This window comes from Centropristis striata, chromosome 20 (genome assembly GCF_030273125.1).
Source record: "Centropristis striata isolate RG_2023a ecotype Rhode Island chromosome 20, C.striata_1.0, whole genome shotgun sequence".
NCBI classification, from domain to species: Eukaryota; Metazoa; Chordata; class Actinopteri; order Perciformes; family Serranidae; genus Centropristis; species Centropristis striata.
In genome coordinates this window covers 4,349,890-4,374,405 of record NC_081536.1, presented here as the reverse complement: position 1 = coordinate 4,374,405, position 24,516 = coordinate 4,349,890, and the positions used below count along the sequence as shown (strand labels likewise).

The 24,516-nt window shown below is 37.1% G+C and overlaps 1 protein-coding gene across 1 annotated transcript in view; it reads right to left on the bottom strand.

Annotated features, from left to right (window-relative positions):
• Window positions 1-24,262, bottom strand: part of mypn (myopalladin) — a 36,879-nt gene extending 12,617 nt beyond the window's left edge. Inside the window, exons 1-11 of the mRNA XM_059323893.1 lie at window positions 24,205-24,262; window positions 20,740-21,810; window positions 11,257-11,432; window positions 11,110-11,161; window positions 8,949-9,372; window positions 6,942-7,016; window positions 6,715-6,856; window positions 5,553-5,669; window positions 4,726-5,467; window positions 2,361-3,458; window positions 1,559-1,691 (exon numbers count right to left, since the gene is read on the bottom strand). Coding sequence (XP_059179876.1) covers window positions 1,559-1,691; window positions 2,361-3,458; window positions 4,726-5,467; window positions 5,553-5,669; window positions 6,715-6,856; window positions 6,942-7,016; window positions 8,949-9,372; window positions 11,110-11,161; window positions 11,257-11,432; window positions 20,740-21,809 — 4,029 coding nt within the window. The 5' untranslated portion in view covers window position 21,810; window positions 24,205-24,262. The remainder of the gene's footprint in view (window positions 1-1,558; window positions 1,692-2,360; window positions 3,459-4,725; window positions 5,468-5,552; window positions 5,670-6,714; window positions 6,857-6,941; window positions 7,017-8,948; window positions 9,373-11,109; window positions 11,162-11,256; window positions 11,433-20,739; window positions 21,811-24,204) is intronic.
• Between the last annotated feature and the right edge of the window lie 254 nt (window positions 24,263-24,516).

Sequence of the window (24,516 nt, the reverse complement as noted above, 5' to 3'; positions counted from 1 at the left end):
TCCTCATTGCCTCTGAGTCAGTCTGAGTGATTTCATGTCACTTTTAAATATCTTTTTATACATCTACTTATGTATTCATCCCAAAATTAATGCATAAGTAGCAACCTGGAGACAAGTGGGAATGCAGCAGTCATTGGTTAGTATACATATAGTTAACTTTATCTTTAAAGCTACAGTTGGTAACTTTATTGAGATACATTTTTGTGATATTTGATGAAACCATGACTATATCCTGACAGCAACACATTGGACATAATCCATGATCAGTGGTGGAATGTAACTAAGTACATTTACTCAAGTACTGTACTTAAGTACAATTTTGAGATATTTGTACTTTATTTGAGTATTTCCATTTTATGTTACTTTATACTTCTACTTCACTACATTTTGAGGCAAATATTGTACTTTTTACTCCACTATATTTAGCTGACAGTTTTAGTTACTTTTCAGTTCACAATTTAACATAAAAACATAATTAATATGAAATGTTTGCTAACATGTTAACATGTTTTAAATTGAACATCAAAATAGTATATTAAGTAGTAAAAATGAGCCCTACCTTGGGAAAATTAAAGTGGTCTGTACATAAATGCATCAAAAATAATAACCCAACAATATATTTTTAGAATATATAAAACAATCCAAGTGGGTCCATTCTGCATAAAAAGTACTTTTACTTTTGATACTTTAAGTACATTTTGATGCTGATACTTTTGTACTTTTACTTCAGAAAGTTTTGAATGCAGGACTTTTACTTGTAGTGGAGTAATTTCACAGTGTTGTATCAGTACTTTTACTGAAGTAAGGGATCTGAATACTTTTTCCACCATTGTCTATGATTGAAAACAACCAAGCAGAGGCGAGAAGTCTCTAAACAAGATTACCATGTTGGAAAACTGTTACGGGGGCAGTCACACTGGAATTAGCTGTCTTAAAAAGTCTTTTTCTTTGTCACTTTCAGGAAAAATTTGAATTTCAGGCCTTAAAATGTCTAAAATTCTCTTAAAATCCCATAAAATGTCTTAAATACGATTTTGAAAGGTTTTGATTTTTAAAAAAAAAGGAAAACAAATGCATAAACTCCAGTCTCGCTTTAAAATGTTTCGATTTTAAAATTCTAAACAAATACTGTCAAATATCAGTTCACAATAGAGAGGCTTCTGGTGTTTTAAGTCGGGTTAAGCATTTTTTATTCCAATGTGAAAGAGCTGTGAAAAAATTCATATACTTTGCAGTGAATCCCGGCCTCCGATTTTCCTTCATGTCTTTTGTACTTTTTTGCCAGTATGGATGTGAAACGGGTCATAAATTGTGTTCATTTTTACCGCTAAACCACGATGGCGTTGGAAGTGGAAGTCTCACTTTTCGTTAAATTCAGACTTTTTTTTTTTACCCAAGTTAAAAGTATAAAGTAGTCTACTATCTTGAATGTAATAGCAGCTGAAATCTACTTTCAGTTTACCAACCTTTTTAAGCTTAATCTTGTGAAAATAATTCTGACTGAAGCCATCAAAAAAGCAGAAAACAATCAGAGCTTCAGAGCTAGAGATTACAGTACCTGTTGATGTGCAAATTGTAGATTATCGTCTCTAAGTCGAAGCTTTTTCTCGATGTCCTGGAGGAGAGTTTCTCTGCTTTCACGGATGTCTTCAGTTGAAAGACGGCGCACTTTGTGTACGCTCTTCCTCAGCCTGAAGAGACAGAAAGAGAAATGTATTAAAGCACTGTAGTGTTATGTTATTATTATTATTATTAGTATTATTATCATTATATATTATATTATCACATTATTATTATTATTATTATTATTATTATAATAACTACTACTACTACTACTATTATTATTATTATATACTGTTGCTGCCATTACTATTATTACTTTATATTGTGATATACTACTATTATTATACCGGCCTTATTATTATTATTATTATTATTATTATTATTATCATCATTATATATTATATTATCATTATATATTATTATTATTATTATTATTATTATCATCATTATATATTATATTATCATATTATTATTATTATTATTATAATAACTACTACTACTACTACTAATATAATGCAAAATATAAATATACAAATATAATGATAACAACAAAAATAGCTCATAAGAGTTTAATTTAAGAGCTGTTCTTTTTATTTAATTGTGTTGTCATTGTCTCTGTGTGTAATGCTGCTGCTACACTGTAATTTCCCAGCTTGGGATAAATAAAGTCTGTCTGTCCGTCCGTCCGTCCGTCCGTCCGTCCGTCCGTCCGTCCGTCCGTCCGTCCGTCCGTCCGTCCATCCATCCATCCATCCATCCATCCATCCATCTATCTATCTATCTATCTATCTATTTACCCTAAAGGAGCTCCCCTGGGCAGGCCCATGGAGTTAGTGGGCTGACTCGGGGTGAGGGAGGGCAGGACGGAGCTGAGGAAGGCGACGGGGTTCTGGATGGGGGAGGGGCTGGAGCCGCTGGAGGTGGGCGAGGAGGCCTGGGGGGGCGACTGGGCCCGTATGGCGAACACGCTGTTCAGGTATGGCGCAGACAGCGGCGTGGGCGAGGACACGAGGGACGAAGGGCTGGCGGGAGACTCCAGCACTCTGGTGGGGAAGATCCTGGGCGGCGGGGAGAACGGCGGGAGCGTCGGGGAGCTGGCTGCAGACGAGTTGAGCTCCGCCGCCAGCTCGTGGAGCAGAGGGACCGGGGACTCTGTCGGGGACGGACTCCTGACCGGAGAGAAGGTCTGAGCGGCTATGAACTCTTTGGGCCGGGCGTAGTTGAAGGTGCTGGAGGTGGGGGTGAGGTTCATGAGGGAGGCGTGGGTGCTCCTCAGCAGCGGGGTGGGAGACGTGATCTGCTGGAAGGCCGGGGTCGGGTCCGTCGGGGCTGAGCTGAGCCTCGGAGCAGGAGGAGGAGGAGAGAAAAACTGGGGTGTCGGTGCAGTTTTGGCGAGAGCTGCGGGGGACAGGTTGAGGTGGGAGGCGTGGATGGTGTTCATGTGGGGGGCTGGAGCTGAACTGAACGGGGGAGGAGGTGTTTTCAGCTGTGGGGCAGGTGGAGGGGAGGTCAGCAGGGAGGAAATCTTTGGCTGAGGAAGTGAAGGAGGGGAGCTCAAAGTGCTGACAGGAGGTGAAAAGGTGGTGCTGAGTGCTGGAGCAGAGCTGAGAGAGGGAGCAGGAGGAGCGGTGGTGAGTGGAGGCGCAGAGCGGGGCGTCTGCTGCGGAGGCGCCGTGGTGGTGGTGGTGGGGAGGTACGGCTGGAAGGGGGGCGGATGGGGTTCACGTTGCATTCTGGGGGACCACAGAGAACCTTCGTTGGAGCTCTGGGCCTCCGGCTGGATCTGGATCTGGACTTTGGGCTGAGGCGGAGGCTTGGTTTGGGTCGGAGGTTCGGTCTCCTGCTGCTGCTCCATGAGGACCTGGTTGTGCAGGAGCTGGAGCTGGGCGGGGTCCCTGTGGATCAAAGCAAAACTGGATTTGAAGATCTACTAAAAAAATGACACTATACATGGTGAGAAATAGAGCAGCTCAGTGCTCTGCTCTCATAAATTAAGTCCACGCTGTAAACCCCAGCAGGAATGAGCCAAAGTCAGCATGAAGAACACTCTGCCCTTTTATGGGCTACCAACAAGCAGCCTGCAAACAAAACACCGTGCAAGCTCTCCACACCTTCACATTTCTAATCTCATCTTTAAATTTCTGCAAATTCAGTTAAACTAAACAATACAGGACAAACTGTCACATTTAACTTTGTGTTTTAAGCCTGTGACGTAGTAAAAAAGCAGTAAACATCTCATCAAACCAAACAAACAGACTTCAATAACAACATTATCTGCAATATTAGATGAACTAAAATGCATAGAGGTTCACTTACAAATAGAAAATGCCATCTTTAGTCTTAGATAGACGGAAGGTCCACATTTGAAGTCCTTGTGCATTCATTTATGAAATGCAACTGATACAGCTGCAAGTTGAGCCGGAGGAGGAGGAACCTCCCTCCTCTCAGCCGGTCTGCTTTGATCCAGAACCAATTTAGATAACCTGACTACAAAAAGCTCCTTCTCTCAAACTAAACTGTTGCAGGCTATTTTCAAACCCCTGTCTTAGTTTAAGAGTTTCAGCACGGTTGTGAAATTTCTGAAACTCATCCACCTGTATAGGCCTGTCACGATGACACTTTTTTTAGGACGATATATTTTACCACAAACTATCACGATAAACGATAGTATCGATGTCATTTTAGGACCATTTTATGCCACTGATAATGAAATTAGAGTATAATAATCCAAGTACATCCTTTTCAACAGCAATTATGTTTTAAATCTCAAGAATATAAAAAATTGGAATTGAACTGTGGAAAAGAAATATTAAAATATCCTAGATTAAGAAAACATAAATAATTAAACTACAATCAAAACAATTAAAATAGACTCAAAAAATTGCACTGAGATAAATATTTTAATAATATTATTTTATATTACAAATAACATATAAACAGCTGGAATGGCTGCTTGGGAAATATCGTTTTTATTTCAGCAAATTCGTACTGCCTGTCAAAAGTTTACACAATACTTTAAACACAACACAAAAAAGTATGTAAACGATGATATATCGAGTCCAGAAAAACTATCGTGTCCATTTTATTTAGCGAGCGATAAGTCGATATAGTAATTATGGTGACAGGCCTATAGCTGTATTTGTTTGGCTCTTGTTTACTCACAGTTTGGGTTTAGCCAGTACTGGTGGTGGTCCTCTGCTGCCTGACATGGCGCTGTCATCATCGAGCTGGCTGGATCCATCACTCTGTTCCTCCTCCTCATCCTCAGGTAGTTTAAAGTGAACACGCAGGCCGACCCTGGAGCCAGAGCGAGACACTTTGTGGTTGGTGGTGGTGCCGGTCTTTGTCTTTAGGCAGGAATTGGGAGGAGGGTCAGGGAGCGGCACCACAACCAGGCTCCCGTTCTGATGGTTCGGAGTCTCCTTGACTTTGGTCACCGAAGGCGCCGCCGCTTCCCGCTCAGCTGACGTCTCCACCGCAAACTGAGAAGTGAAGGGTTTGGGGTACGAGAGGACCAGCCCGCCACCGATCTGTGGTTCTGGTCGCGCTCCTCCGCCTGATCCAGGAGGGTTCTGGTGGAGGTAGAGGGGATCCAAGTTCGGGGTGCTGCTGCTACGGGAGTTGAGGTTCAGGCTGGAGGGCTCCAGACTGGGTAGACTGGTGCGGAGGGGGCCCGGGCGCAACATGCTGGAGCTGTGGGGGTCCAGGCGGAGGGTGCTGGTGTTCAAGGGGTCCAGGCGTAAGGTGGTGGAGACGAGTGGGTCCAGGCGGATGGTGCTGGAGTGGGGCTTGATGCTGTTGGTCACAGTGGTTGGCTCTGGTTGGGGGTTCACAGTGGGAGCTGGTGGAGGCTCCACTGTCACACTGCTGAAAGGCCTCACGTGGTTGCTGTTGCTGCCATTGGCTGAGGAGAATCAGAGGCAGATATCAGTATTTTTTCATGTGCTTTTATAAGAATATAAGAGCTGAAAGTGAAACAGAAGTGTTACCTTTGACCCTTAGTGGAGCAGCGCTGGACACCGTTCCATATTTGTTGCTTGCTGTACAAGTAAACATCCCCGAATCTTCAGGATAGACCTCAGCAATGACCAGAGTGCATATTTCCTCTAGAGGCAAAAAAAAAAGAAAAGTGATACTCACATAATCTAGTAGATTTGGGTTTGACTCTCAACTAGAGTCTTAATACACAAAGGAAAGATAGAAGACTGCAGGGAGGTTTCTTTGTGTCACTGGGCTGAGAGTCGGTGTGCAGCTCAGCAGGTTGAAGTGATGTGCAATACCTTATATGGTCGAGAGTCAGGGGAAAGCAGCCCTGGCTTATGTACTGAAGAAGAGCAAGAAGCCTTAGCCAAGGACTATAAACACTTGAGCAGATTAATATGTATACACAGCAGCATCACATACAGGCAGAGAGACAGGCAGCTGCTGGGCTGCAGTCAACACTTGTGTTTTTGACTGATGAGGACTTAATATGATCCTCAAGCATCGCATGAAGAAACTGCAATAAACATTATGGTATTAGAATAATTCACTGATCACATATCACAATCTGTGCAATTACTTTTATTTCTCATTTTTAAAATTTTCTAAAATAAATATTTTTAGTACATTTCTGCAGCTGAATTCCAAATTTCAACACTTTAAAAAAATAAAATAATATGGCACTATTTACTTTTGGGCTGTGTATTGGCAAATCGGTCACCTGAAAATCTTTTATATTAATATAAACATTTATTTGATATTTTTGGGCTCATTGAAATTCCACTGATTGGAACTGGATTTGATATAAATACTTAAAAAAAAAATGTTTTAATGTCTCAGCATTTTGTCAGTGGACATACAGTACACCAAAAGCATTTTGAAGCAAAGTGTAAATGCTAAAAATTGTATTTATATATATATATATATATATATATATATATATATATATATAAAGTAGAAAAAAATATTAATCTGTGAAGTTTTTATAGCATTTTTTGGGAGTTTGACTTTTTCCCTGTGTGTTCTGTTGGACCTATGTTAAATTGTAAACTATAATCTGTAAAACAAAATAAAAACACCTCGATCAAAAAAAAAAATCTGGCTGCTGCATACATTTCGATGCCCCCAAAAATACATGAACCACATTTGCTGGGCAGCAGCAGGTCTTACTTTTCTGCAGGATCCTGAACTCAGGACAGTCCTCTATGAGTTCCCCCTCTCTGTACCAGTCCACTCGAGGCAACGGGACCCCTTTCACACGGCACTCTAGCACCACCAGCTGGCCTTCTGATGCATGGAGGTCCTGCAGGGTCTGTTGAGATGAGACAGTATATAAGTTTCATTAATAAACACATACGAGACAGTAGCAGTATGCATTCTTATGAGGATGTTTTTACCTTTGTGAATACAGGGGACGCCATGATAGGCTGGCTGTTTAGCCCTTGTGGATAACTGTGGATGGAGGTTTGACTCTGGAGATAAAAACACACAGAGGAAATGTTAATTTAAGCAGCTTCAAGAAGTTTTAACTGGTTGTGAAAGAGTCTCAATTTAACACTGACGTCTCTATATGACAGAAGAAAACAGTTCCATCAGTAAGAAGATTTGCTAATGAATTATGCAGATCAGAAGAGTCTATGTTTACATTTTCCCAGGCAAAGTTTGGCAGTGAGTAGTACATTAGCCAGTTTAGAAGGAATTTTATTTTATTATGACATTATATTTTGTGGGAATGGTTGATTCTGGCGCAGGATCAGCTAGGAGAAAAAGAAAAGAATTGCCTAAAGATGGAGATGGATTTAAAAAGATTCAAAACCGATCCTGAATGGGCCCTCTTCCTCCTAGACTGTTTGTAATGTATCTTTTTTTTTCATGCAATACTATGTATTGAGTATGACATAAAAAGCAAATCGCATGTTTCTTTCGCTCCATTTTAAAACAAACACCTCGCTAGTCAGATTGAGATCTTTACAACATGAAGCAGTGATGCACATGGAAATATTACCACTTTTGTCCACAGGGGGAGCCAAAATCAACCCAAAATAAAAGTTCTTACAGTTTTTTTTTAACCCTCCTGTTGTGTTCGTTTCTCAGGAACACCAATAATGTTCGTGGGTCAATTTGACCCGGGGGCATGTTTAGTCATACAAAAATGTCAGAAACCAAAAAATTCCTTAATAACTCCATTACTAACCATTTCAATCAATATTTAGTGCAATGGTGTTCTTTCCTTCTCACAGATCAATGAGGCTAATTCACTTGTTTTTCATACAAAAAATGCATGTTAAAACTTTTTTTGTGTGTACATTGGAAAGACCTACATATAAAATACAATGGTTTTACATGACATTGATTTTTTTGTTAATTTTATTTGACATTTTTAAATGTCTTTTTATGAAAAAAATACTTTTAACTATTTTTTTTAATGATTTTTAAACTTTGAAATAGGTACATTTGACCTACAATCAATAATTGGATAGATGTGACAATAGATATTTATACCATGGAAAAGAAAACCTTTTCTCTCAACCTAAAGTTAGACATATTTATGAAACACTGGGAAAGATTGGTGCAGTTCATCAGACCTTTAAGACCGGATTTTGTAAAGCTAACAAGCTGAAGAAACTTTTAATTTGATTTCCTTTTTTTTTTTTTTTTGGGTCTCCCGCTGTATCTCAGTGACATGAATACAACTGAATGATGCCCAACTGCTACAGACATTTATATTTATTTATTCATGTTATGTATTTACTTTTTGCCTCCATACCCCTCTGGATGTAGATAGTTAAATTGTATATTAACGGATGAAGAAGTGGATAACTAGTCTTTGTGGACAATGCAGATTCCGGTCTTGTCAGATTCATATTGCTTTTCTATATATGTGTTTTAATTCACACCAATTACAAACGATACTCAATTGTATATAGATTACCATTTTCTTTAACAGGAGGAGCATACCTGTTGGAAGTGTTATGTTTTGTTTGTTTTTATTTTTCTGTCTATGTAAATGCAGCTATCTTAAAATATGGAAGTTGAATGACGATACATGAATGTAAAAGCTGTATGTCAAAGTGTTATAAACTGAAAATAAAATAAAAATATTGTGGAGAAATTGTATGTCTTTGTTTTTGTTTTTGTTCTTCACATATTCATATTATTATAAGGGAATGGACAATTAAATGAACATTTGGAACAAGAAGCTATTGATACAAGACCCTTGGCTCTGTACAATTTTGATACTAACAGCTGTAAATCAATTTGTACTTGTCAATTGTTGTGAAATTTCCTAATAAAAAGATAATTACAAAAAAAAAAGAAATAGGTAAATTTGACCCACATCATAACAGGAGGGTTAAAATACACGAAACTAATAATTGAGGAAGCTCATGTTTCAGCTCTTCTACCTCAGGTTGGGGTGTTTCTGTTGGAGTTGACAGGACCGGCAGCACAGACGTGACCACTGAGTTTAACGGCAGAGGAGCAGCTGTCTGCAGTGGCGCCGGCGTGGATGTGACAGATGTTGACGCCTCCTGAAAACCTTCTGAGAGTTCTGAATCGACCGGTGGCAGAGTAGGAAACACCTGCACAGGTGATGCTGTGGCCTCCTCCTGAGCAGGGGGAGCTGTGGCTGTTGCAGGTGTCTTAGGCTGCTCCGGGACTGGAAGTATAGTGGCTGATGTCCGGACTGGTAGAGGAGCTTCTGGGATGATTTGATTGGTTGGTGGAGAGGAGAGCGGCTCTGCTGGCTCCTCAGCAGCCGGTTGGGACAGAGGAGGCTCTTCCTCTGCTGCAGGATGAGTTGATGGAGGGGAAGTTTCCCTCTTCAGCCTTTGGGGGGAACAAAAAGAGAAAAGGTCTCATTTAAGAAGAATGTAATCTAAATTTAATGTGGTAAATTTACAGGAAAAAGATGAATATAATCTAAGTTTAATGTGGTAAATTTAAAGGAAAAGGCTGGATATTATCTAAATTTTATGTGGTGAATTTACAAGAAAAAGCTGAATATAATCTAAGTTTAATGTGGTAAATTTACAAGAAAAAAAATTGATTTAATCTAAGATTAATGTGTTACATTAACTTGAAAAAGCTGGATATTATCTAAGTTTAATGTGGTGAATTTACAAGAAAACGCTGGATAATATCTAAATTTAATGTGGTGAATTTACAAGAAAAAGCTGGATATTATATTTGTTTAATGTGATTAATTAACAGGAAAAAGCTGGATATTATATTTGTTTAATGTGGTTAACCCATTGAAGCCTGGAAAGCGTTTACGTCGTTTTGTGGTATTTGTATAAGCTCTCAAATACTTTTTGAATTTCATTTCTATCTGCTACAGAGGCTGAAAAATCTATTATTTCGTAGAAGAGTTCACACTTTTTTTCCCAGAATTTTTCCAGAATTTCCAGAAAATTAGAGGCTTATTTTAAAATCGCCCAGCGGTTTTTCAGGCCTCAATGGGTTAATTAACAGGAAAAGGATGGATATTATGTGAGTTTAATGTGGTAAATAGAAGATAATCTTTAAAATGTACTCCTCTTTTGGAGGGGAAGTTTCCCTCTTCAGCCTTTAGGGGGAACAAAAAGAGAAAAGGTCTCATTTACAGGTGCATCTCAATAAATTAGAATATCATAGAAAAGTTTATTTATGTCAGTATTTCAATTCAAAAAGTGGAAATAACACATTATATAGATCCATTACACACAGAATGAAACATTTCATGTCTTAATTTATTTAATTTCTTCTAATTATGATTATTATGGCTTACATTTAATGTAGACCTAAAATTCAGTGTCTCAAAAAATGTGACTATTACAAAAGACCAATTTTAAAAGGAATGTTTAATATGGAAATGTTGGTCTCTGAAAAGTATGTCCATCTGTATGCACTCAATACTTTATAAGATTTAAAGAAAATTTTAGATATTTAAGGCCTTTATGTAATCGTATTTAGGATATTTTATAAGATTTAAGATCATTTTAAACATTTTAAAGGCCTTAAATTCATCAAATTTAAGACATTTTATACGATTTAAGATAATTTTAGACATTTTAAGGCCTTATATTCATCATATTTAAGACATTTTATGGGCCTTTGAAAAGTATGTCCATCTATATGCACTCAATACTTTATAAGATTTAAAGATAATTTTAGATATTTAAGGCCTTTATGTAATCGTATTTAGGATATTTTATGAGATTTAAGATAATTTTAAACATTTTAAAGGCCTTAAATTCATCGAATTTAAGACATTTTATAAGATTTAACATAACTTTAGACATTTAAGGCCATAAATTCATCGAATTTAAGACATTTCATAAGATTTAAGGTCATTTAAAAGTTTTTAAGGCCTTATATTCATCATATTTAAGACATTTTATGAGCCTCTGAAAAGTATGTCCATCTATATGCACTCAATACTTGTTTGGAGCTATTTGACTTGAACTACGATAAATTGACTTTTCCATGATATTCTAATGTATTGAGATGCACCTTTAGTGTTGCAGTAAGGCAGCTAAAGGTCCGCAGATATAAAAAAGTGTGTTATAGATGATAAAAACTCACTGGGCTACGTGTTCAATGTGCTGCTCCGCCTCAGAATCCGAAGAGGAGGCTCCTGTTTGATTGAACAGACAATCACACACACGGTCCATCACAACAGTGATTAACTTTACTGTGAAAGTGTCAATAAGGAAGCAACATGAGATTCACCTTCGACATAGATCTCAGCCGACGTTGAATCAGTGCCATAGAAATTAGATGCGAAGCAAGAGTAGCGTCCGGTATCTTCCTCGAAGGCCTCGGCGATGATCAGAGAGTGCAGCTCTCCGTCGGTGATGATCTGAATGTCTGGACTGTTCTCCAGCTCCTTGCCCTCACAGAACCACCTGTAATAAACATATACAGCAAACTGATCAGTGCAACTTGACACCATAAGCTTCCTTTAATGTCAGCTTTTTCAGAAATTCTAATATCTATTACTAACCCTTGTAGAACCTGATAATGTAATAAATTCCCGATAATGTAATAACCCCGATAATGTAATAAAAATCTGCACTTGAGTCCATTGAAAATGTAATAAAACCTGATAATGTAATAACTTCCCGATAATGTAATAAAAATCTGCACTTGAGTCCATTGAAAATGTAATAAAACCTGATAATGTAATAACTTCCCGACAATGTAATAAATATCTGCACTTGAGTCCATTGAAAATGTAATAAAACCTGATAATGTAATAACTTCCCGATAATGTAATAAAAATCTGCACTTGAGTCCATTGAAAATGTAATAAAACCTGATAATGTAATAACTTCCCGATAATGTAATAAAAATCTGCACTTGAGTCCATTGAAAATGTAATAAAACCTGATAATGTAATAACTTCCCGACAATGTAATAAAAATCTGCACTTGAGTCCATTGAAAATGTAATAAAACCTGATAATCTAATAACTTCCCGATAATGTAATAAAAATCTGCACTTGAGTCCATTGAAAATGTAATAAAACCTGATAATGTAATAACTTCCCGATAATGTAATAAAAATCTGCACTTGAGTCCATTGAAAATGTAATAAAACCTGATAATCTAATAACTTCCCGATAATGTAATAAAAATCTGCACTTGAGTCCATTGAAAATGTAATAAAACCTGATAATGTAATAACTTCCCGATAATGTAATAAAAATCTGCACTTGAGTCCATTGAAAATGTAATAAAACCTGATAATGTAATAACTTCCCGATAATGTAATAAAAATCTGCACTTGAGTCCATTGAAAATGTAATAAAACCTGATAATGTAATAGCTTCCCGATAATGTAATAAAAATCTGCACTTGAGTCCATTGAAAATGTAATAAAACCTGATAATGTAATAACTTCCCGATAATGTAATAAAAATCTGCACTTGAGTCCATTGAAAATGTAATAAAACCTGATAATGTAATAACTTCCCGATAATGTTCTTACAGGTTCTTACATTATCGGGAATTTATTACATTATCAGGTTCTACAACCCTCCTGTTATGTCCGTTTCTCAGGAACAGCAACACTGTTTGTGGGTCAATTTGACACGGGGCATTTTTAACTATTCAAAAGTGTCAGAAAATAAAAAATCCCAATAATCATTGTTTATATTTCATTAATAACTCCATTACTAACCATTTCAATCGATATTTAGTGTAATGGTGTTCTTTACCTCTCACAGATCATGGTTCAATGAGGATAATTCACTCGTTTTTCATTAAAAAAATGCATGTTAAAAAATGTTTTTATGTACATTGGAAAGACCTACATATAAAATACAATGGTTTCACATGATGTTGTCTTTTTATGAAAAAATACATTGAACTATTTTTTTAATGATTTTTAAACTTTGAAATGGGTAAATTTGACCCACAGCATTTTTTTAAAATTTGGTTTTACATTTTTTCTTTTTATGGAAAAAATACTTTTAACATTTTTTTTTTTTTTTTTTACTTACTTGAAATCGGTCAATTTGACCCACAACATCAGAGGAGGGTTAAAAGATACAATCTTATGACAAAAAAGGGATTAGTGAGTTGGTTTCTTTAATCAATTACTTTTTATCGCTATATTTCGTATTTCATCCACCTAAAAAAAACTTACCTAAAATGCGGGTCAAATTGACCTATTTGATAGTTTAAAAATATTTTTAAAATTAGTTAAAAGTATTTTTAATAAAAATAAAAAAATAAAATAAAATAAAATTTTAAAAAATCCATGTAATATAAAACCATTGTATTTTATATGTAGTTTTTTCCAATCTACATGAAAAAAAGTTTTAACATGCATTTTTTAAATGAAAAACAAGTGAATTATCCTCATTGAATCATGATCTGTGAGAGGTAAAGAAAATAAATATTGATTAAAATGGTTAATAATGGAGTTATGAATGAAATATAAACAATATTTATTGGAATTTTTTAGTTTCTGACACTTTTGGATGATTAAACACGCCCACATTACCTCCTTTTATTGGGTTAAATGAAGGCCAAAGTAAAGGTTTATATAGGTTAATTTCATACCTCAGTGACCCTTTTCCTTTAATTTGCCACCAATCAGTGAGTTTACTAGACTCATTTTCAGCAAGCTACCTATTCTTCCGCTTCAGAGATACTAATGTTATGTGACTTAACTATTAATTCAGTAGGATATCCTAAAACCCTCCTCCTTGCTTTATTATTTAAAGCCCCCATCTTCACACAGTTCTAGTTTTCCTTTCTATTAACCTTCTGACACCATTTCTATGAGGCCGGTACCATGTGGTGTCTCTCCCTGTTCTCTAATCGTGCCTCTGGCTCGGTGCCACTCGCTGGAGTTATGCAGGCCAAGAGAAAAATGTTTTGATGAGCAAGCGCTATCCCTTTCCCTGTAAGACAAGAAGCAACACCAGCGTGCCAGTTTAGCTGCTTCAATGCACTGTTGATGTTGTCAGGATGAGGAGCGATTGATCTAAAGGCTCTGACAGTAAAGTGTTTAGTGTGTTAAATGGACTCAAACCAGGTAACAGCAGGTTGGCATCCTATAGCCCAGTAGTTCTCAACCTTTTTGAGTCGCGACCCCCAATTTAACATGCATGTTGCCCGCGACCCCCGCTCACTGAACAGAATTTCACACGCACAGTTCAGATCACCCAAAAAAAGAAACAAAATGACCAAAAAAGACTCAAAATGACCACAAAAGACACAAAATGACCAAAAAAGATTCAAACTGACCAAAAGACACAAAATGACCCAAAAAAGACACTAAATGACCCAAAAAAGAAAAGGAAAAATACCAAAAAAGACACAAAATTACAAAAAAAGACACAAAATGACCAAAAAAAGGAAACGAAATTACCAAAAAAGACACAAATTGACCAGAAAATGATCAAAAAAAGACATAAATTGACCAAAAGACACAAAATGACCCAAAAAGACACTAAATGACCCAAAAAAGAAAAGAAAAATACCAAAAAAGACACAAAATGACCAAAAAAGACACAAAATGACCAAAAAAAGGAAACAAAATTACCAAAAAAGACACAAATTGACCAGAAAACGATCAAAAAAAGACACAAAATGACCAAAAAAGACACAAAATGACCAAAAAACCCACAAAATGACAAAAAAAAAGACATTAAGTGACCAAAAAGACTAAAACACATTAACACATGAACACTTTAGACAGAGCTGACTTACAAAATGATTTGGCGACCCCCAGAAATCATCTCGCGACCCCAATTGGGGTCCCGACCCCAAGGTTGAGAATAGTTGGTATAGCCAATAATCAACATTGTAATCTATGATTTTATGCTACATAATTAGAAATAAATGTGAAAAACTCCTATTAAAATGTGATAAATGACAAAAAAAGACCTTCTACCTGGCTAATATCACATACCAGGCATTAGTAGCATACATTACATTGGAGTTGCTGTTGGCAACAGCCTATTTATTGATTGTAAATCTATAATAGTAAACCTATATTTTTCCCTGTCCTGACCAGCAACATGTGCAGGAGCCTCTACGTCAGAGCACTTCTATTTTCAGCAGCATGACATCTTGATGCTTTTTAAAATCCAGCCAATAAACTCACAGGAATGAGGTGATGTGTTACTCTCTGGCAAGACGTCATCAAACAATCATAAATCATATCGAAACTTTTAACAGGATTCATAGATCACATGCAGTGGCGGAAAGTAACAAAGTACATTTACTCAAGTACTCTACTTAAGTACAATTTTGACTTACTTGTACTTTACTTGAGTATTTCCATTTTATGTAACTTTATACTTCTACTCCACTACATTTTAGAGGCAAATATTGTACTTTTTACTCCACTACATTTAGCTGACAGCTTTAGTTACTTTACAGGTCGAGATTTAACATAAAAAAAATACATTTAAAGTGATTTGACTTGTTGTTTTTTAATTAAACCTTGTAACAGTATATTAAATAGTTAAAACAATCCCTAACTTGATCAAATTACATTTGATTACTTGTGCTGCTTACATAAATACATCATAATATTAATCTAATAATATACTTGATATATATAAAACACTCTGAGTGGGTCCATTCTGCATAACGTGTACTTTTACTTTTGATACTTTAAGTACATTTTGATGCTGATCATTTATTACTTTTACTTCAGTGAGTTTTGAATGCAGGACTTTTACTTGTAGTGGAGTAATTTCACAGTGTGGTATTAGTACTTTTACTTAAGTAAGAGATCTGAATACTTCTCCCACCACTGATCACATGTAGGAAACACTTTTTGGGGAAAATATGCAGGCAAAAGATGAAGAAAATATCCAAAAGTCCAGACTTTTACAGAAAAAAACGATTGAAAACACACACAGCTTCACTCAATATCTGTCCCAGTTCCACACACTGGTATGTGCTGCCAATGTTCTGAGGCTATGTCATTTCTGATGATTAAGGGTCTAAATTGAAAGCATGAGTAGTAGAGGAGCTTAATGTGGTAAATGTAAAGGAAAAAACTGGATATTTTTAAAATTTTATGTGGTGAATTTACAAGAAAAAACTGAATATAATCTTAGTTTAATGTGGTAAATTTAAAGGAAAAGGCTGGATATTATCTAAGTTTAATGTGGTAAATTTACAAGAAAAAGCTGGATTTAATCTAACCTTAATGTGGTAAATTAACTTGAAAACGCTGGATATTATCTAAGTTTAATGTGGTAAATTTACAAGAAAAAGCTGGATTTAATCTAACCTTAATGTGGTAAATTAACTTGAAAACGCTGGATATTATCTAAGTTTAATGTGTTGAATTTACAAGAAAAAGCTGAATATTATATTTGTTTAATGTGGTGAATTAACAGGAAAAGGATGGATATTATGTAAATGTAATGTGGTAAATAGAAGATACTCTTTAAAATGTACTCCTCTTTAGTCTAACACTAAAGGTAGTTAGTGGGAGAAGATGTCCCAAAGTCCAGACTTTTACAGAAAAAAACGATTGAAAACACACACAGCTTCACTCAATATCTGTCCCAGTTCCACACACTGGTATGTGCTGCCAATGTTCTGAGGCTATGTCATTTCTGATGATTAAGGGTCTAAATTGAAAGCATGAGTAGTAGAGGAGCTGGAGGATCTGAGCGGCAAAGACCCAGCTCACTGCACCTGTCAGAGCTATTTTCCCTCTGGACTTCAGAACCAGAGAGGAGATTCCCTCTGGAGCCCGAGAGCTCTGACTGGCTGACCCAATCACATACGCATAAAGCTAAACATAGACTCAGGATTCACACAATGCTATACCCTGACGCACGAGAGGCAGAACACCACTGCAAACCGATGGGAAATATGAACCTGACGACTCTATTTTGACTCTTTTAAGTCATAACAGCAGGGGGAAGGCAACAAGCAGAGACATAAAGTCAATAAAAAGAGCTTCTGGAAGTAACATTTTAAATAGAATTCACTGAAACAGAGCCCAAGTGTTCAGGCTTGTATGTTTGCAAGACCAAAAACAAACCATATAAAGATATGATTGAGCAATAACTGTATGAATCATCTTACCAAAGTCTTCATGTGTCTGTCCAGAGCTCAGAGGATTCCATTATCAGACACGACTACAGCTCGCAGTGCCAGTCCGGTCTAAAAATGGCCGAGAGCTACATTCTCCCCAGACACGTTTATGTTGGTGGCTCAACAATGTTCAGCCAGACTAACAAGCCCATGCCCCCCTATAGTCTGAACCCTCAGCTTCACTTTAACTCAAGGCTTTAGTGTCCTGGGGCTGCAAGTCCAGCGTGGGGTTAACACATATCTAACAAATCTGAGCACAAAAGAGCACAAGATGAGCATTAACAACTGTGTAAATTAGAAAGATAGATAGATAAATACATCAAGAAAAAGCTTGATATTATCTATGTTTAATGTGGTACATTTACAAGAAAAAGCTGGATATTATTTAAGTTTAATGTGGGGAATTTACAAGAAAAAGCTGGATATAATCTAAGCTTCATGTGGTAAATTTACAAGAAAAGGCTGGATATTATTTAAGTTTAATGTGGTAAATTTACAGGAAAAAAGCTGAATATTATCTAAGTTTAATGTGGTAAATGTAAAGGAAAAATCTGGATATTATCTAAATTTTATGTGGTGAATTTACAAGAAAAAGCTGAATATTATCTAAGTTTAATGTGGTACATCTTCAAGAAAAAGCTGAATATAATCTAAGTTTAATGTGGTAAATTTACAAGAAAAGGCTGACTATTATTTAAGTTTAATGTGGTGAATTTACAAGGAAAAGCTGAATATTATCTTAGTTTAATGTGGTGAATTTGCAAGGAAAAGCTGAATATTATCTTAGTTTAATGTGGTGAATTTGCAAGAATAAACTGAATATAATCTAAGTTTAATGTGGTAAATTTACAAGAAAAAGCTGGATATTATCTAAGTTTAATGTGGTACATCTTCAAGAAAAAGCTGAATATAATCTAAGTTTAACATGCTAAATTTACAAGAAAAGCTGGATATTATCTAAATTTAATATGATGAATTTACAAGAAAAACATTAATATAATCTTAGTTTAATGTGGTAAATTTTAAGGAAAAGGCTGGATATTATTTAAGTTTAATGTGGTGAATTTACAAGAAAAAGCTGGATATTATATTTGTTTAATGTGGTTAATTAACAGGAAAAGGATGGCTATAATGTAAGTTTAATGTGGTAAATAGAAGATAATCTTTAAAATGTACTCCTCTTTATTCTAACACTAGAGGTAGTTAGTGGAATGCATTGAGAGGTGTATATTTTGACTGTAAATGGTCATTAATTACTATAGCACCCTCACTAAAATATAATGTTATTCTTATAAGAATGACAAAAAGCCAAAAGTGATTATCATTCGTTGCTCTGACCACCAACAAACAAACAAACACACACCTACACAAACACACACTCACACCATTCAGAATCAGCTGTTGGCTATCATCACATGCCACTTCTGTCTGGATCTCCCAAGAAAGAAACACCATGCATCTTAAGTCACACTTCTCAAAACACTTGTGATTATTATACAGCATTGTCTGGGGCCCAGACATGGCTCCATCTTTAAAGGGATAGTTCACATACTAAAGTAAAAACACCCACATCCACAGCAGCACATTGCTTAGCTTCCCTAACTATATATATACTGTGTACCTAAGACACACACACTATCTTTGATAGGCCAAGATATATCCTGAGTGGGATATTTTAATCAGGGTCTCTGCACGTTTCAACAAGACTTTTTAAGACTCATTTAAGACCATAATGAATATAATACATAATGAAAATCGGAGGCCCAGAATTACTTGCAAAGTATATGAATTTATTCACAGCTCTTCACATTGGAATAAAAAATATTTAACCAAACTAAAAACATCAGAATCCTCTCTATGTGAACTAATATTTGTTTAGAACTATAAATTCTGATTGTTTAAATTCTGACTGTTTTATTCTGACCGGGCTGCACACACTGCAAAAAAAGAAAAGTTGGGTGAACTCAAAATTTCAAGGCAACAAACTTCGATAAAATTTTAAGTTGGACAATTAAACTAAATATTTTAAGTTTTGTTTTTGAGTTTGCTCAACTCTGAATTCAGATTTTTGTCAACTCAACTGTAAGTTGTACTAACTTATAATTTTACATTGTAATAACTTTTAATCCTTACTTCTGCTAACTTCTGCAATGTGCTGAATTGGCACGATTGTAACACCGAAATGTCAGCTAATGTTGCAACCACAATTTTGAGTTAGCATTGATACGCTAATGGCTACTCTTGTAGCTGTAACAAGCCGCTAGCATCAGTTAGCCGCTAGCTTTTCGCTAATGACTCGTAACAAAGAAATAAGAGTTAGCAGAACTATTGTCCCTTGTTTTGAACCCCAACTTAAAGATATAAGTAACAACAACTCACACACTTGTTTTTGAGCAGACAACTGGCTTCATTTGTTGTGCTAACTTACATTATTGCCCTATATGTCAATAATTTATATTTCCAAGTTTTTCTAACTTAAATCACTGTTTTAGGCCAAAAAATACAAGTTGACTTTCTTGCAGTGCAGGTACTTAGTTCTGTTTTCGTAGTTATGTTACAGCTTCCTCAAAAATAGAAACAATGAAAGATTATATTGGGCTCTGGTATACATCCTGTTTTCTAACATTACCATATATTTTTTTAGCAATACTGAAATATAACACTCCATTACAAGTTAGTAAGTAAGTCCTGTGTCGAAAATGTCACTTAATTCAAAGTATCTACACTTTATTAAGCGTTTTTTAAAAGAAAAAAGTGCTTATAATTCATAAAAATGGCCCCTGTATATGTTATACTATCAAATATAATGTTATTGCATTACTATTAGTTTGCAGTAATGTATTTTTTGCTTTACAGTTGAAGTCAGCAGTGCAGTGAGTTACCTTTTAACTTTTGGCAGTTAAATCTATAAATATGCATTGTTATTATAGGATCATCTTATGTAAAATATTAAGTAACATATAACTAAAACTGTCAAAAATTGGAGCATAAAAAGAGTAAAACTGATATTTCTTTCTGAAGTGAAGTAGTAATAACAATAATAATAATAATAATAATAATAATAATAATAATAATAATAAATGTTATTTATAATGCACTTTACATTTAAGGAAATCTCAAGTGCTACAGGTTAAAAGCACAACAGTCTAATTATAAAAAGGATTAAAACGGATAGTGTAGTATAAGTACAAAATAGCATAAAATGGAAATGCTTCAGTCAAGAAAAAGTATGTAAATTTGAAACTCAAGAACAGTGCTTGAGTAATTGTGCTTAGTTATATTCCATCCTGGACACCTTACCCTGAGCTCTAGATCTGCTAACATCTTCCCAAAACAAAAGCTAATCCACATGGATCCAGATCCTCTTTTACATTTTTCTTCATTGAGAGAAATGAAGGCTCATTTTAAAAGAGCATGGAAGCAGAAACTCTAAGAAGTAAAGAATAGAATATAGAATAAGTCTTTATTTGTCATTTGAAATTCAAAGTGCTCTCCAGTAAGTGCAACATTTAAGAGTCTATAAAAATATAAATATAAAAAGAAAAATATGTACAATTCAAAATACCCAGTTTAGACAAACACATAAACACACATCTACATCTAAACTAACATCAGGACTTGTTTGACTTACCGGACTTCAGGCACGGGGAGTCCTCTTACGATGCAGTCCAGCTGGACCTTGCTGCCCTCTGGAACCTCCCTGCTTTTCAGTTTCTGGATGAAACAAGGAGGCTCACACGCCGGCTCCGCTGGATATGGACTCTCTGTCAGGGCACAGCTCTCAGCCTGCTCCTCCTCCTCCTCCTCCACCTCCTGGGAAACAGGCTGGTACTGCTGCTCCTCAGTAATCCTGCTGTCCTGAAACTCCACATGCCCAATCCCAGAGTCCAGCTGCTCCTCTGGTTGGTGGCTCACAGCGGGGCTCGGTCTCTCCTGCTCCCCCTCTACGGCCATGCTGGAGCGCTCCCTGCTGTCCGGGCCGAGGACGTAAACCGTCCCGTCTGTGTTCTGGGTCTTGTTCTGGTTCCTACTCCTGTGGGGTTTGCACGATCTCGGCCGTACCCGCTTGGAGCTGTTGGCCTTGAAGAGAGAGGAGAGCTCCTCGATGAAGTCCGCCGCCTTGTTGAGGAACTCCTTCTTGGACTGGGTCTCCATGCCGTACGGGGCGTTCCTCGCCGTCCTGTCAAAGTTTTCGAAGCCCTCACCGGCGTCCCTTGTGTTCCTGGTCATGTTGTCTTGCCGTGCGGACGCTTTGTGCATCTTTCTGTCTGATGTGAGTGTTGTGTGTGATGCTGGCAGGGCGAAGGGCGCCGTGGAGGGAGCAGGAGAGGGGTTAGCGAAGGGGACAGACGGGGGCTCGGAGGAGGAGACGGAGGAGAGGTTGGATGACGGCGCGACAGAGGCTTTGACCTCTGACCTCTCCTCTCGAGGCTCGTGTCCGATGGCCTGGCGGGCCAGGTTCACGCTCTTATCCAGCTCCTCTTGGCTGAGGAAAGCTGAGAGGTCTGGGAACTGGGGATCATTGTGGGCCACGGAGTCCTCCGCCTTGCCTTTGAGCGAGCCGTAGATCTGGAGGCGTGAGGACGAAGCGTCCGAGCGGCTCATCTCGCTGTGGCGCTGCTGGGCCCGGGCCTCCGCCAGGTAGCTCTCCCTCAGGAGCTGAGACAGCGACGGCGGCTGGTCGATGTTGTTCTCCTGCATGCTGAGAGAAGAATCACAAGAGAATCATCATCATCAGAAATTTTATTGAGTAGGATAAACCCCTTGAGAGGAATCCTCTCGTTTTCGAGGGGGTCCTAAAGTACATTACAAAACAAAACACTCAACAATTTACAGACAACAAAGACAACAGGTATCAACACAAACATAACAAACAAAAAATGAACACAAGAATGAACACAAGAATAATCACAACCTCTCAATGGCCACAAGTTGGCCATAACATTAGCCTAGTAAAACTGAAAGAAGTAACATAATATTATTGTAAATTGAAATAGCATTTTTAAAAATAAAAAAAAATATGACATAATATTATCAGATCAGAATAAATTTCATTCCACACACACAATCCAGGTTTTAGTTTTTTTTTTAGAATGATTTCCCTACACTGCATCACAACACAATGACAGAAAATAGAGTTAAAGGTTCTATGTGTAATTTTTTTTACAAAATCCTGGTTATTAATGACACCGTGGCTATTAAGTTAACCGCAGTCAGCATTATGTTGCTCACACTCCCGCTCCGTAGACGCAAGATCGCTTCCAGGGCAACTGAAACCAGTTGCTGTCTGGAATATAGGTCATCAATCTAAAAACATACAGTATGACAAGCAGAACTGAGAGGATTAGTCCTGAATGAGTCATTAAGTGCTCTTCATAAAATTTAAAGCCATTTAAACAAGTGCAACTTGACTTAGGTTCACACCTGACTAGCAGTAATGTTATTTATTTAAATTTAACTTGCAGTAAGTGGGGTGAAACATACAGTGTTTAAAGTCACTGACATGTTTAACTGACCTTTAAGTGACTAATGAAGTCAATTACCTCTGTCCATTCCAATGGACATCACTTTTCTAGGATGTCTAGCTTTAATTACTGTTATCTGACTCCACCCAAATGCACAAATGTATTAAATTGGACGACTATAAACCAATCACAGTGTTCCACATCATCTAAAGTGGACTACAGTAGAGCCACACCCCCTTTCAGCAAGCATGGCCGACCGTGAGGCGAGGATGAAGCTTAATACACCTTTAAATCTCCGATACATATTGTTAAAACAATTTAATTTGTGTTTAAAGTAAACATGACATGTTGTTTTGCTTCTATGTCAAAATGTCATATAAAGAATTTGCCTAACAAGAAAAAAACACCCGAAGAGAAACGGAAAAATAAGTAGTTTTATTTATTCTTTATTCTGCTCTGATCTGATTTTCTAATGAAACAATCAGCTTATAATGCATCGTATAGATTATGTCAGAGAATATACAACTCAGGAGACTTGAATGTACTGTTTACAGTTTATTTTTGTTCAAATAATACAATATATGTGTAAAAATATATTAACATTTTACCCTGAACATTTTTTCTTGTTGTTGAAAATAAAAAGGTCTCATTTATCATCATTTTTACTATAAGTCGTGTCAAATTCTCTCTCCATTGGAAAGGACATAAAAGGTATTTTAAACTGTGATTACTTATGATTTATGGGTGCATAAAGTGTAGAAATCCACCATGACAACATTTTGTTCTGAACATGTTTCATAGATGAAGAGCCAAGATCTTGTTTTGATCCCTTCAGATATTCGGTGCTATGCACCTTGGATACGACTCACATTAATATTACACTTGTGAAATATTTGAAACAAACACTGAAAATGAATACTGTGGTTAAAAGCAGGGGATATGTGGTAAAAATAGTTTTTTATTTTAGCCTAATTTCAGCCTGGACGCGGTATCAGGTTCATGCACTGAGACCAGATCTGGTGGGATCCGGTCCACCTCACTACCAGCGACACGTATGTGACGTTTGCACAACTTTTTGACACTAGGCATGAGCAAGTTATTGAATCCAGACATGAGATAGGGTACACATATGCTACTGACACTCAAATCAGCGCAATTAAGAGAGACAGCGATGCCCTTCCAACAGACCTGAAGCTGCAGCTGTTGTGTACATTAATCCTTTGCAAACAGGCTCCAAGCCCACCGAGTCATATCTAATAATAGCGAGGGGTCAGTTTACATGAAGAAAATCAACACAAAAAAAAAAAATAGCAGTCCCTGTTCATCCCTTGTGCCCTTGTTATCCTGATTTTTGATCAGCCACAACAGTCATTAATCAAATTACACAAACAGAACTATAATTATCTTCAATGGGTCACAGCTGAGTGAGATAACACAGTTGCAGCACACACAAGATGAACACAGCAGCACAGGCAGGTTATGATAATTCAATTGAACTTTCAAACAGAAATAGACTCGAGCCGGTCTGAGGCTCAATGTCAGAGATTTTCTGAGTCTATACATATGAGGCTGATGGCAGAAGACAGTCAACAGGACACAGAACAATTAAATTAGGGGGGGGTGTGTTTTACCTTCAGAATAAACCCAGCTGGCCCCTTGTGAAGGACTGGTAAATCCTCAGAGTGCACCTGTGCTCACACAGGGAGGTTCCGGTCTTCTGGCTGCCACCTGGGGAAATCTTGGACTCAGGCAGCTGCCCGGACTTCCCGGTGTTTAAGTTCACCTTGGAGTTTGGGGGAAATGTGCAGTCGAGAAGCTAGGGTAACCTGTCACCAGTAGAAGTAGCAACATTTGTCAGTGCAGTAGTCGCAGGTTATTTTGGGGAGGCCTGGCCCATGTGTCTGGGTGGTGTCCCAGCTCATTGGCCGGGGAGGGGAGGGGAG